General features: G+C 38.2%; 1 protein-coding gene across 8 annotated transcripts in view; it reads left to right on the forward strand.

Annotated features, from left to right (window-relative positions):
- The window catches only part of LOC127422382 (rap1 GTPase-activating protein 2-like), a 115,102-nt gene that overhangs the window by 75,018 nt on the left and 25,039 nt on the right, over positions 1-15,045 (forward strand). For 3 of the 8 annotated variants that reach the window (XR_007894157.1, XR_007894156.1, XM_051665864.1), the window contains 4 exons: positions 5,029-5,113; positions 10,145-10,180; positions 13,040-13,072; positions 13,463-13,495. Coding sequence is in view for 6 of the 8 variants with exons in the window: in XM_051665864.1 (XP_051521824.1) it covers positions 5,029-5,113; positions 10,145-10,180; positions 13,040-13,072; positions 13,463-13,495 (187 nt within the window). In the remaining 2 variants the exon portion in view is untranslated. Of the gene's footprint in view, positions 1-5,028; positions 5,114-6,772; positions 7,071-10,144; positions 10,181-13,039; positions 13,073-13,462; positions 13,496-15,045 lie in introns of those variants that run through there. The other 5 variants (XM_051665865.1, XM_051665863.1, XM_051665866.1 and 2 more) reach the window with 5 other exon arrangements.

Raw genomic sequence — 15,045 nt, forward strand, 5'->3', positions numbered from 1 at the left:
TTGTTGGTACCAGATGGGCTGGTTTGAGTGTCTTTAGTGGGATTTAAAGGAAGCAGTGGCAGCATAGAAAGCAAGTAATGTCAATGAGCTAGAAGCTTTTGCACATGAGAAATGGGTTAAGATTCAAATAGAGAGGTGTCAGAAGCTTGAAACACTCACCTGAAACATTTATTGGATATTACAAAGGTTAAATGATTCTCCTCAAAATACTGACTTTGTGGGTTGAATAATCACTCAAATGTGTATTAACCAAATGTGATTTTAGTTGATGTGTTTTTCACCAGAATGTCTTGCAAGTCAGGGAGGTTGAATAATTTTGATTGCAACTGTGTATATATACTATATACTGTATATATGTATATATTTATTAAAGGTAGACCGATAGTAGATTTCACCGATACCAATAACTAAGGTAGTGGAAAGGGCTATATAATGACTAATCGGCTGATAGTTTTTCAAATCAATTTATTGAATGTTAAAACATTCTCTTAGTCCTTCCTTTTTAACTAGTTTTAACTATAAACATGCCCAAAAAAAAAAAAAAAAAAAAATTTTTTGAAAAGTATGTGCCTCCAAGCAAAACATGCACTCTTACAATCCTCTACAATGTATTACAGTAAAAAATACTATAAAGTAAACGTTGTCATATGGGTTAATTAATACTGTATAAGCGGTAATTCATTAACAGTAGATCATCTTTGAATGAATAAATGACTAAATGACTGGCATCCTGTTGCCCTAACTCCGATCATCAGCAAGTGCTTTGAAAAGCTTATCAGAGACCACATCTGCTCTGTGCTGCCTGCCTCACTGGACCCACTACAGTTTGCTTACAGAAGCAACCGCTCCACTGATGATGCCATTGCATTTACTATACACACTGCTCTATCCCACTTGGAAGAAAGGAACACATATGTGAGAATGCTGTTTGTGGACTACAGCTCAGCATTCAACACCATAGTGCCCTCCAAGCTTGATGTGAAACTCCAGGCTCTGGGCTTGAACAGATGTCAGGTGGTCAGAATGGGCAGCAACATCTCCTCGTCACTAACCTTCAACACTGGAGCCCCACAGGGCTGTGTTCTCAGCCCACTCCTGTATTCCCTGTACACACATGACTGTGTGGCAACACACAGCTCCAACGCCATCATCAAGTTTGCCGATGATACGATGGTGGTAGGTCTGATCACTGACAATGATCAAACAGCCTATAGAGAGGAGGTAAACACTCTGACACGCTGGTGCCAGGAGCACAACATCTCCTTCAACGTTAGCAAGACCAAGGAGCTTGTGGTGGACTTCAGGAAAAAAGACAGAGAACACAGCCCCATCACCATCAACGGAGCACTGGTGGAGAGGGTCAGCAGCTTCAAGTTCCTCGGTGTCCACATCATTGAGGAACTCATGTGGTCCATCCACACAGAGGCCGCTGTGAAGAAGGCTCACCAACGCTGCTTCTTCCTGAGACTGCCGAGGAAGTTTGAAATGAACCACCGCATCCTCATACGATTCTACACCTGCACTGTAGAGAGCATCCTGACTGGCTGCATCACTGCCTGGTACGGTAACAGCACCACCCTCAGCCGCAAAGCCCTGCAAAGGGTGGTGCGAACAGCCAGACACATCATCGGAGGTGAGCTTCCCTCCCTCCAGGACATCTATACCAGGTGTTGTGTGAAAAAAGCTTGGAGGATCATCAGAGACTCCAGCCACCCAAGCCATGGGCTGCTCTCACTGCTACCATCAGGCAGGCGGTTTCGCAGCATCAGGACCCGCACCGGCTGACTTCATGATAGCTTCTTCCCCCAAGCAGTTAGACTTTTGAACTCTCGTGATCAACATACATCAGCACTGCACTTTATTAATCTCACACTGGATTGTCATAAATTATATTTCTCTTAACAACACACTGGCAACTGACTATCAACTGACAGCCTGGATGTCAATACAACACTATACAACCTTACTGCATATATATATATATATATATATATAATTTTTATTGTATACTGTGGATTCTGTATTGTGTGTATTGTATAATGTACATTGTATATTATTATTTGTATATTGTGTTGTGTGTAATTATGTATATATTAGATGTGTAAATTGTGTTGTGTAAATCTGATGTTCATCGTAAATTGGTATATGTCTCATCACTGTCATGACTGCTATGTTGCTTGGAACCGCACCAAAGACTTTCATCCACTGTTGCACTTGTGCATATGGTTGAGTGACAGTAAAGTGATTTGATTTGAATTTCATCAATAGTAGATCAAAAGAGTCAATTGTCCAGTATTGCGGTATTTAATTGAATACTTTTTTCCTTTTCTCTGGCAACACTGTCAGTCAAAGTCAACATGAATTCAACAAAAAATAAAGGTTACACAAACATTCAACAATGTCTAAGCTTCATATGTGTCTTTTAAAATGTATTTTTTTTAATTTTTATTAATAATCATGATTTAGTCCATAATGATGATGACTGACTTGTCTCCTTTACAATTCTCTATATATAAATATTCAACAATTTAAGCTTTTTATAGCCTATATATATTCACCAGATGAAGGAACATAAAGAAAAAAAAACAATCAGCAGCTATAGGTGTTGATTTTTTTCCAATTAATTGGTACAACTGATATATCGGTCAACCTCATATATGTATATATATATATATATGTATATATATATATATATATATAAAATTAAATATTATTTACAGTTGCAAGGAAAAAGTATGTTATTGTTTGGATTTACTTGAATTTCTGCATAAATTGATAATTTTTCTTTTTAAACTTTGGCTTGCATCAAAGTCTCATATATAGTATGCATGGTTGTGAGATTTTGTGGCTACAGCTCCTTATGCATTCTCAAATGTTTGTGGAGTTTAATGACCCTCTGAAACGTAATGTAAGGGAAGATTTTAATGGACCCACACTTGAGTCCAGACCGTCAGCGGGGAGCCACATTTCCAGATGACCAGAGTTGGTCTGCCTGCCTAATTTTATCCTCTGATTCCAAGTAGCCCCTTTCTCATTTGTCTTTGCCTGAAAGAACTGCTCTTAAAATGTGATCATGTTCCTGCTCCAGCCTTAACTCCTTGCCATACGCCTCGTCCTCCTCTTTATCCCTCTCCTCTATTGCTCTTGTGTGACCTACAGCAGTTTGTCTGCAGGGCCAGCTGCCCTGAATTTGTTCTTGTTATGTCTCTGTGCACATACCGAGGTCTACAAGCAGACATAGAGAATTGTTGTTATTGTTTTTTTCCCATCCTGTAGTCTTTCACTTGAGTCTCTGGAGGCAAAGCTATGTTCTGTTATATATTCTATATTCTGTTAAGGTTACTGACCCTCTGCCCTTTGTTTGTGTTTATATATGTGTGTGTGTGTGTGTGTGTGTGTGTGTGTGTGTGTGTGTGTACATCTAAGGGCCAGTCTTCTGTTTTAGTGCAAAACTACACCATATCTCTGTACTGTGCTACGGTGCTTCTCAACTGTTTTTGTTTGAGGATCCAGATTTTACATTGGGCATCAAGTGGTGACCCAACACAGTACAATTTATTTTTATTGCACAATGCTTTTATGCTCTCGGCAGTCAATAACTTAAATATTGTGGTTGGAACAAACCATATTTATCCTCGTTGCAAGTGGACTATTTAATGTAGTCTAGGTCATATTTTCGTATAAGTTTTGTTCATGGGTTTCGAGGATGAGGGCATGTCAAGCAACCTGTCCATGTTGGCATCTGCATAATTTGACTAGCTTCTACCAAAACGACAGATGAATGTTGTGGCAAAACACTGTTGAGTTTGATTGGATGCACAGCCTTGGATGTCAACAACAAAAGATATAGGAAGTATTTTTTCTTCTTTTAAAAGTTGATAAGCCTATGTATTTTACCCTTGTCAGAACAGACCTGTGACCCATTTTTGGGTTGCAAGCTGTCTGTTGTGAAAGTGGTAACCTTCAATTATTACCTTAAGGACCTATTTCTACTTGATCTAACCCTTAAAATTGGTTTTGTGGAATGTCCCCTTGAGCGTTTCGCTGCATAAATACAGGACAATGTCAGCCTGATCTTAGAAATTTTGTGACAATGGCAACATTTTTGCTAACCAAAATCACATGCTTCTTTACACGTTTTGCTGCAGTTTCCCTGTAAAATGTCCAGCGGGGGGCACCAACAGCGAGTGAAATGGTGACGCAATCACACAAGGTTTTCAAGGTGAATATTAGATGGATGTTTTAATGAGTAGAACATACTTCCCTAACCTTAAACTTAAGCCTAAACATAACCAATAGTGTTAAAAAAGATAAATGAGAGGTGAACAAAACAGACAACCTTTCCCTTTACCAATGGCTAAACCTAACCGATAGTGTTTTAAAAGCAAATTCGCCATGAAAGCAAATTTTATGAAGCAACCACGTTATTCCGTGTCGCTTCCTTAGTACTTTCGCTTCACTTTCACTTTCGTTTCAAGCGTCCTTGGCTGAGCTTGAGGCTCGGTTTCCAAGTCCAAAGTCAAACACTCTATCAGGTGAGCTACCGCAGAAGTTAATCATGTTGGAATATGTGTGTAAATGTAGGTGGGTCTGTTAATCAAGTGTTAAATGTTCTGTTTTTTAAATAATGCATTAGAGTAAAAGTGTTTTGATATAATAACATAGCTGTGTGAGTAATAGAGCAAAAAATACGTGACAGCATAAACAGCTATAAAATCTGTGATTTTTGTGAAAGTGAATAAAACGCACAGTTGTTGTAGTGCCTCTAGTGTTAATTTCACAAGGAAACTGCAGCAAAATGTAGAAAGCGGGACGTAAAACTCAGTTTGCAAAAATATAATTATAGTAATATGAGACTAGGTTGGACAATATTGTCCTGTGGTATGTCTTCATTTCGGCCAAAACGTGGGACGTCGCAGCTACTGCGGGATAGTTGGAAACCCTAATTTTACCACTTTTTTATAGTGTACTACTACATAGTGTGCTGATCTGCGTGGCTGACTGTGTAAGTATTTGTGTGTGTTGCAGGAAACAAGAGTTGCTAACCATTTCCAGTGTGCCTCTGGGAGAATGTCCACCCTCACCCCCCCAAACTGCACCACCAACCATGAAGGTGAGTGTTTTTTGTCACACATTCACTCACATACACATACAAATACACACAAACACTGCTCTATTACCTGCTTTTAAAGGAAACCTGTTTCATTCATCTTATTCACATTTTGCTCTCATTTAACCTCCAACTGTGATGACAGCATCAGAGAGTGAGAATGCACTTTGTAGCATGTCATGTAATAGAATCATCCTTCATTTAACGAAGCAATGTGCTCTTGCATAAACTGTCTGAATTGCAGACATACACATTTATGTGCTAAAGGAAAGCCTATGGTAAGGGTATGCACTGTCAATGAAGGTATGTGCTCTTTGTCTGAGGTAAAACTCATCTCAAGGTTACCTCTAAATGTAATTCTAATTCACTTGGACTGAAAAATCTATTTTCTCACAGCATTAAGGTCCCATTGAGTTAACACAGTATCTCCATCTCTTTTATATTTACAACATCCTCTAGAGGGCTGAAAGATTTTCTGTCTTGTTTAAAAGTGGAGTTCAGAGATGAATTGTGTGGTGTGAGTGGAGCACAGTTGGTGTCACCTTGAAATTAGACAAAATGAATATCCATGAAGGAGAGAGGGAGAGGTTAGTGTTTATGGAGAAAGGTAGCTTTAGAGGTTAAGGTGTTAGGTTTGATATTAAGATGAGAGGACATGAGGTCAAACTGTGAGGTCACGGTCATTTTAGCCAATGGTGTAATTACGAAGATGAATTTTCATACAGACTAAATGTCTAAAGCACACTACTCAGTGAAAATCATGCTTCAAATGTATTAAGATCTTTGTCAGGCACTTCCTTAATTATTATTGCTTAATAATTACCTGGCATTGGACTTTGGTAATATCAGAGCACCTAACTAAATGACAAATTATTGGTTGATTATGATTCCAGTCTTCTTTATATAATACAGTGATTTTAATATCTCAAGTTTCAAATAATAGCTTCCCCTATCTTCTGACAGCCTGTTGCAATTTGAACCATTTTTATTGATGCTAAGGAACGCCTCCTCGCATTATTATTGCTTATACTTAGGGTTATTTTTTTTTAAGGGGTTTGTTTTTACTGTATAGCAATGCTCTGACTACCATAGAATTTTGGCAGTGAGTTTTGCAAAGACAAGCACAACAATTTTATTTTTATTTATTTTTTTTGCTGAAAATATGCTTCATATCGTAACTTCAAAGTGAACTGGTTTTATTCAAGTCAACATTATTGAATCAACCAGAATTCATTAGGTTACACCAACAAAACTAATTGTAAGTATCAGATCAGATAGAAATAACTCTTTAAGGTAAAAATAGCAGGTTACCACTTTTTACTAACCCTGCCTGGCTATAGAGTACTGAGTCACTCCACACAATGCTGAGAAATGTTTGCTAAACTCATTGGAGCTCGTTGTTCACACATACATCATGTGCAAAGATCTCAGTTAACACTTGTATTTTGAGTCAACACTATACACTTAGAAAGGACATATTAATCTGTGTGTATGTGTGTGTGTGTGTGTGTGTGTGTGTGTGTGTGTGCACGCGCACGCCTGTGTCTGTTCAAGATATATATTTATGTCTTGTTTGCACAGTTGGTGGCTACTCCCAATATAAACTGTGGGTCTAAAGAAGAAAAGAGGAAACACAGTACAGTGAGTGTGTGGACATGATAAGGTCTCTTACACTGTAGCTAATATATAAAATATGAAGCAGAACTACCAAAGACAGATTGAAGAGAAAGAAAACAAATTTAATGTCGACGCACTGGTAGGACCAGTTTAAGGGTGTGTTGATAGCACATTGCCAAGCGGACCTAGTCGTCCTCTTCCTGCTTTGGTTGTCTGAAAGTGTTTGCATACAGGAACATTGCTATTCAAAGGAGAGAGAGGTATGCTATCACCTGAACACCTCACCATGTGAGAGGGAAAAGCAGAGCATGAGAGGTATAAGAGGCTGTGTTTGTTTATTGAGGTATGGTTATAGATGAAATGTGTGTGTGTGTGTGTGTGTTTGTTTGTAAGAGGTTTTATTGTGCCATTTGTTGGGTATTGTCTCAATTTATTCATTCTCTGTCCAGTGTGTCAGAGTGTTACATTGCCAGACTCACTAATTTGGACAGACATAGCAATGTTCTGTCCATATAATAGGAGTTATATCTCAAATGTCTTTATTTAATATTTATTTATCAGCCAGCCCTGGAAAGAGTCCCATAAGCACATTTTACTTGTCTACTGCCTCTGTTTGTGTACAAGTCATCTGCCTGACTTATTAAAGTAAACAATATTTACTTTTCTCGTTTAAGCACTTTGATGCATTGTAAACCAACTTTAATGGGGTCTGTGAAATTTCAAGAGCATTTTGTGTCAACCACAGTATAGTTGGATGTTTTTTTTTGTGTGTGTACTTCATTGTAATGTGGGTGAAGCCTTTAAAAAAGAGTTTGAGAGCTGATAATCATAGCTGGAACAAGAGTCAAACGAACAGGTTGTTGTGGTAGTTAAGCACTGTCTCTCGATAATCCTGATGGATTTTTTATATTATTTTATTGTGTAACTCTTTAGTTTTCATATTTAATTTTATGTTCTTAAAACGACAGCTTCAGGATGCTGGCCAGACAAATCATACTATGAAATCAGCAACAGGAGATCAAACGTTCTGTTGCTGAAATCAGTCTATTCTACATTTGGAAGCAGCATGTCGATTTCCTGTGTGATATGTTTTGCTGACTGCTGACTCATCTGAGTTTTGCTTGGTTGTGGACAGGGATGGACTGGCCATTGGGAGCACTGGGACTTTTCCTGGTGGGCTGGCCATTGAGTAGTGGGCCACTCAAAATACTTGTGACGAAACAGCACTACACGATTAAACTGCACAGCGTATCCATTGCAGACCGCATTGCAAGAGCAGAGCGGGACCAGAGCTTTGTTTAATGTGGGTTAAGCCTGGTTGTGGAACAAAAAAACATCTTATTCAATATACACTCCATTAGCACTTTATTAGGAACACCTGTACACCTACATATTCATGCGATTATCTAATCAGCCAATCGTGTGGCAGCAGTGCAGTGCATAAAATTATGCAGACATGGGTCAGGAGCTTCAGTTAATGTTCACATCAACCATCAGAATGGGGAAAAAATTTGCTCTCCTAGATTTTGACCGTGACATGATTGTTGGCACCAGCCAATATTTCTTTAACTGCTTCTTGGCATTTCCACTCACAACAGTCTCTAGAGTTTACTCAGAATGTTGCCAAAAAAAAAAATGAGTGGCAGTTCTGTGGATGGAAATGCCTTGTTGATGAGAGAGGTCAGCGTAGAATGGCCAGACTGGTTCAAGCTGACAGAAAGGCTACGATAACTCAGATAACCACTCTGTACAATTGTAGTGAGCAGAATAGAATTTCAAAATTCACAACACGTCAAACCTTGAGGCGGTTGGGCTACAACAGTAGAAGACCATTACGGGCACTTTATTAGGACCATAGTGTTCCTAATGAAGTGCAATGAGTTCTTTGCATTGCAAAACTTTCAAAACCAACCATTGTTAGCTTTCTTCCCTTTTTGACTGCAAGTTTCTCTTCGGGGTTAAGGAGTTGCCATCACGTGCTTGTGTCCTATATTGAAGTTGTGGTCTCAATTCCTCAAGGTTATTTAGGCAAGTACGGCACTCCTGGGCTCAACTCTGTTGACTTGTGAAGCTGAGTTGCCCTTGGATCTGTGGCAAGTTAAACATTAACTGGTCAGCATTTGCTTTGATCGAGGGGAGCTATTTTGAACACAATTAGAAGGTTTTGTAATCTACCAACTAGCAGGGTTCCATACAGAGGTAAAACAGCATATACATTTCATAGATTCTGGATTCAGCTGAAACATTGTGAAAGTTAATCAAAAATAGTTGAGGGTTGTTTAGAGTCAAATTTATGTTCTTTTGCATTGCCTAAACCACTAATATTTAAGCCGTAATGGTTGCACAGACCATAAACTAAATGCAACTGTAATGGTGCTGTAAATTTGATTTAGGATAAGGTAGTTATTGTGGTTTGATAAATCTGCACAGAGAAACAGTTATTAAACATCACTGAACAAGCAATGAGCATGTTGCAGCATTGGTCTTGAGTATATCTTAACTCAAATCACATTATTTAATCACCCATATTTATGATATACCACTCGACTACTTGTGCAGTTGTTGACCTGGTTTTAGATACAATCAGGGAGAAGTAGAAAATGAGAGTTCTGTAGCCTCAAGACTGTGTGAGTTGGACTGGTTTATGTTTGATTATAAGGGTGCGTACAAGGGTTTCCTTCTCTCTTTGTTTGAACTAAACACAGCCGTAAACCCATTCAAAAGCTTTAAATCCATCACAGAAGTCTGTCCTATGAGGACTGATTACACTGGGTTATACAATACCACTTCAAAATTTGGACACTTAACTGAATTTGTTTCTCATGATCTTAAGTTACTTTTGATCTAAAGACATGCTTCAATGTTTGAAATTAGTTTAGTAGACAAATTTATATTATTAAATAATAAATTGTTCCTATGTAGGAATTTCTTTGCAAAACTACAATTTTAATATAATGTTTTAAATGGATGAGCTGGTGTGAATAGTGAAGGAAAAGCCAGTAAATGGTGGCACCTCATGAAGTTGGTTGAGAGATTGCCCAGAGTCTGCAGAGCTATAATCTAGAAAAAGGGTGGCTAGTTTGAAGAAGCTGTTTTGATTTGTTTTAACATTTTGATCACTGCATAATTCCTATGCTTCTATGTTAATTACATACTTTTGATGACTTCACTATTATTCTAAAATGTGGAACATGGTAATAATAAAGAATGAGTAGGTGTGTCCAAACATTTTTAGTACCATTACTTGCTTGATTCTACAATTTCCTAACAGATTATGATAACAATGAAAATCCAAAAAGTAAAAAAAGGAAATGTATTATGTAAATAGTAACCCAAAGCCATGTGTATTTAGACATTTGAATATTTACTTATCTCAAATTTCAGTTTTTTTTGTTTGTTTGTTTGTTTTGTTTTTAGTCGGCAGAGTTCTTCGACATGCTGGAAAGGATGCAGGTAAGACTTCTCCCTCCATTAAACCTAGTTGACATTATACAGTACAACAGTTAATTCCGGTTCTCTAATTTGATTTGACAAGCGGTGTTCCAAGAGTGCTGATACTTTGTTATATTTGTGCTTGGCAACAAGCAACTGTTGATCATTCTTTGGCTTTTTTAAACAGTTTTCATTGGCAGAAACTTTTAAGTGGTGATATTGTGTCTAAAATCAGGATCTAAAGTCAAGATTAAGTTGTTAAAAAAAACAGTTGTTTAAAAGGAATATTGCACCTGCATTTTTGGATGAACTGTCATAATTTACTCAACCTTATGCTGTTCCAAACCCATATGACTATCTTTCTTATATGGAACATAAAAGAAAAAGTTATAATAAATGTTGCAGACCATCTTTTCAATGTAGTGTAACACAAAAGTTTTAAAAAAGTATCATAATAGTACATGACTTGTGTGTCATATTCCAAGTCTTCTGAAGGCAAAAAGTGAGCCCAAAATTTAAGTCATTTTTCAGTGAAAATCTTTGTCCATTGTGCATTAATGAGTGCTATAAGTGGAGCTTGGTATCTCATATTTTGGGATATTTCTCACCAAAACCTATCTTATGCTTTCAGAAGACTTAGGGGCAGATTCACTAAACAGTTGCACCACTTTTGCGTGTGGTATTTCAGCGCAAATACCTGCGTCTTTTTCACTAACACCCACAATCACGTTTAGCGTGCGCAGCCAACGCTGAAATTGCACTGCGTCTTCAATATTTAATTGAAGTCATTGTCATTCATTTCCATGCAAACACTCCTACTTTCTATGTATATTAGGCTCATTAAAGATTGCGCTTCATTCACAAAACTCAATTTACATCATGCTATTACCGCCAAATGAAAGTAGGTGGTAAAATTAATTGTATTTACAAAAGATGTTTGTGAACATTTTCAACCAATCATTTCAGCAGTAATTAATCAGATGGTCATCAAATCATGTTGAAGAGCATTATAACCTGGCATATATCCAGATGTGCGGTGTCATCAAGAGCATGTATGTTTAAGAGATGAACCAGGTCTGGATCAAAGTGATGCTGTTCAGTTCCAGCATGGTGGATCAAATACGGTGGCCTGCAGCATCCTCTGCTATACTGCGCTCAGAATCAAACCGCAAGATCAAAATTAATGTGCTAATTGTGTTCAGCAGGGATTTTGTGGACACATTTGCGCCGTTGCCTGATCTGCATAATTACTTTAGTGAAATGGGTGCTAATCGAGCGCAGTTAGTGAGTGCAAAAAAACGTAACTTTTAGTGGGTGCAATTCATTCTTAGTGAATCTGCCCCTTAGAATATGATGCACAAGTCGCATAGACTGCTTTCATGATACTTTTGGGTGCTTTTTTAAGCTTTGAAGTAAGGCACTATCAACTGCCATTGTATGAAAAGATGGACCGAAATAATCATTAAAACATTTTATGTTTTCCGCATAAGAAAGTAAGTAATACAGGCTTGGAACAACATGGGGGTGACCAAATTATGACAGATTTGTCATTTTTAGGTGAACTATTCTTTTAATTATAAGTTTTTTTTTTTTTTCTTTTTCTAAAAACAGTATTCCTGCAGTAACTTTGACTGGAGAGCATTTTACTGTATAGTACAATATAATAATATAATAATCACAGCATTTTTTTAAAACTTTTTTTTTTGTACTTGAGTGCTGGTTAAGTGTTCTCTCTCCAACAGACCACCAGTCCCCACTCACTCTGAATGAATAATTACACATTTCAGCTTATTTAAAACCTCATTGATTGGGCCAGCACTTTTCTCTATGGTCAGTCTCTGGGCAGGGCTTTGGAAGAGGCCACACTGACATTTGATTCAACAGTAGCATGACTGGGTTCTTTTTTTGTATATGTTTGTGAGCCTGTGTAGATGATGGACAGCAGGTAGCTATTAGCTGATCAATACTGTGTTGAAGCAGAAGCGTTGTATCTCAGTCGGGTGGTATTAATGCCCTCTGCCTTCTTGTCCTGTCTTCTGTATGAGTGACAAATCGATCCAAAGGCTTGACTGAAAGCCTGATGTCTCTCTTCAATAGATCGAATGCACCTGTGTTGTTCTTTATCAAAGATGAGGGTGTAAGGTTCATCACATCTAAGAACCAAATATTATTAATGTCTCCCACTGAACAAGACATTGCAGTTTGTTTATCCCTAAAGCAATCAGGATCAGGTCAAAACAATGTATCATGATAAACATAGTTTCTGACAAAAAACTATGATTGCCATGGTATATTTTTGTAAGGGGGGTAATTTTAGTCAAGTAGGTTTAAGAGCACACAAAAAGGCAACAAATATCCTGAAGACGAGGTGCAATTTGGATGTTTTCAAGGTATCTTGTCAATATTTGAAGTCAACGTGAAATACCGTTTGTAACACATTTCCGTAATATGACATATTTCAGTGTTAAACAGGATACTGAATGAAAAAAATGTAGGGTGGGGCTTGCTTTTATCCATCAGGAATTGATCGAAGCATGAAAAGTTGTCTTTATATGACAGGTGGGTAAAGGGAGGGTTGGAAAATTAGACTTAGGTGACCCAAAAGGAAAATAGTTTTAAAAGTGGAGCAAGTTTTCACATTTTGATGAAAGATTACAAAGACTTATGTATCTTTTTCCCCATTGGAATAACATGCTGTTTACAGAGCAATTGTTCAAAATTAGACCAGGAACATGTATTAAGAAAATAAATAGTGTCAGGTTGACTGTAAACAGAACTGCTTGTTTTGGGGAGCTCATTTGACAAAAAGTCTTAAAGTTCTAGTTTGTTTCATTCATCCTTCCTCTTTCTACTCTCTTCTGCTCACCTGGATCACTGCAGATTCCCAAAACTGAGGAGACTAAGAAATACAAGGTTTGGCTAGTATGCAGAATGTGTGTGTATAATGTGTCTTTAAGTGCATGTATAAGAGTTGTGTGTGTGTAATACCTTCCACTGAGTCTTCACACAGTAGCTCATTGTGAGCTTCATTCAAAATGCAGCTCATATCAGTCCTCCAAAAGCTTCATATCCCATAAATGATTACAGGATGTCAAGCTGAGAACAAGCAGTTGCCTTTTCTTTTTTTTTTTTTTTGTCACAGCTGCCATTATTTTGTTTTGATCACTCATATTGTGTTGTTGATACTGTTCCTGCATCTTTGCTCTTGGGATGTTTTCATTAAAATAAACAGACTGTGATACAGTATGTGCTATTTGGCTTTGCTGTGTTAACCTATGATCAACTTCTGTTTCTCTCCAACAGGATGACTACATCCCATACCCCCGGATAGAGGATGTGAGTCCACGGACGCTAACACAAACACTTTCAAACACACAACAGTTCAAACTGAGAAGCTGACGTGTGAAATTTCTTCACACTAGTTTCACCGAATGAAATTGCAAAAGTATTGACTGTTTTCAAATATGTTTCCCAAATACTCCCAACATCTGCCATTGGTCAGACAAAAGATAACCCGCCCTAAACAAATGCCATTGGTTGAGCTAATGTTACTGAGTCAGCAGAGGTGGGTAGAGTAGCCAAAAACTGTACTCAAGTAAAAGTACAATTACTTAAAAAAATTACTCAAGTAGAAGTAAAAGTACTGACAAAAATAAATACTTGAGTAAGAGTAAGAAAGTATCTAATTAAAAGAGTACTCAAGTAGTGAGTAACCCATTACTTTCACAAATGACATAATAGACGTTAACTCCCCTATATTCCATTACATAATACACATTTAAGATGTATTACAGAATTATTATTATTAATGGAAATTCTGTCATCTTTCACCATCATGTTGTTCCAAACCTGTATGACTTTCTTTCTTCCATGCAACACGAAGTAGATATTAGACAGAATATTTGCCTGAGTCACTATTTACTTTCAGTGAATTTTTTTTCTCCATATTTTGAAAGTGAATGGTGAGCGAGACTGTCAGTCCCTAACATTCTGTCTAACATACACTATATTGCCAAAAGTATTCGCTCACCCATCCAAATAATTGAATTCAGGTGTTCCAATCACTTCCATGGCCACAGGTGTGTAAAATGAAGCACCTAGGCATGCAGACTGCTTCTGCAAACATTTGTGAAAGAATGGGCCGCTCTCAGGAGCTCAGTGAATTCCAGTGTGGTACTGTGATAGGATGCCACCTGTGCAACAAGTCCAGTCGTGAAATTTCCTCGCTACTAAATATTCCACAGTCAACTGTCAGTGGTATTATAACAACGTGAAAGTGATTGGGAATGACAGCAACTCAGCCACGAAGTGATAGGCCACGTAAAATGACAGAGCAGGGTCAGCGGATGCTGAGGCGCATAGTGCGCAGAGGTCACCAACTTTCTGCAGAGTCAATCGCTACAGAACTCCAAAGTTCATGTGGCCTTCAGATTAGCTCAAGAACAGTGCATAGAGAGCTTCATGGAATGGGTTTCCATGGCCGAGCAGCTGCATCCAAGCCATACATCACCAAGTGCAATGCAAAGCGTCGGATGCAGTGGTGTAAAGCACGCCGCCACTGGACTCTAGAGCAGTGGAGACGCATTCTCTGGAGTGACGAATCACGCTTCTCCATCTGGCAATCTGATGGGCGAGTCTGGGTTGGCAGTTGCCAGGAGAACGGTACTTGTCTGACTGCATTGTGCCAACTGTGAAGTTTGGTGGAGGGGGGATTATGGTGTGGGGTTGTTTTTCAGGAGCTGGGCTTGGCCCCTTAGTTCCAGTGAAAGGAACTCTGAATGCTTCAGCATACCAAGAGATTTTGGACAATTCCATGCTCCCAACTTTGTGGGAACAGTTTGGGGATGGCCCTTTCCTGTTCCGACATGACTGCGCACCAGTGCACA

This window comes from Myxocyprinus asiaticus, chromosome 31, assembly GCF_019703515.2.
Source record: "Myxocyprinus asiaticus isolate MX2 ecotype Aquarium Trade chromosome 31, UBuf_Myxa_2, whole genome shotgun sequence".
Classification (NCBI taxonomy): Eukaryota; Metazoa; Chordata; class Actinopteri; order Cypriniformes; family Catostomidae; genus Myxocyprinus; species Myxocyprinus asiaticus.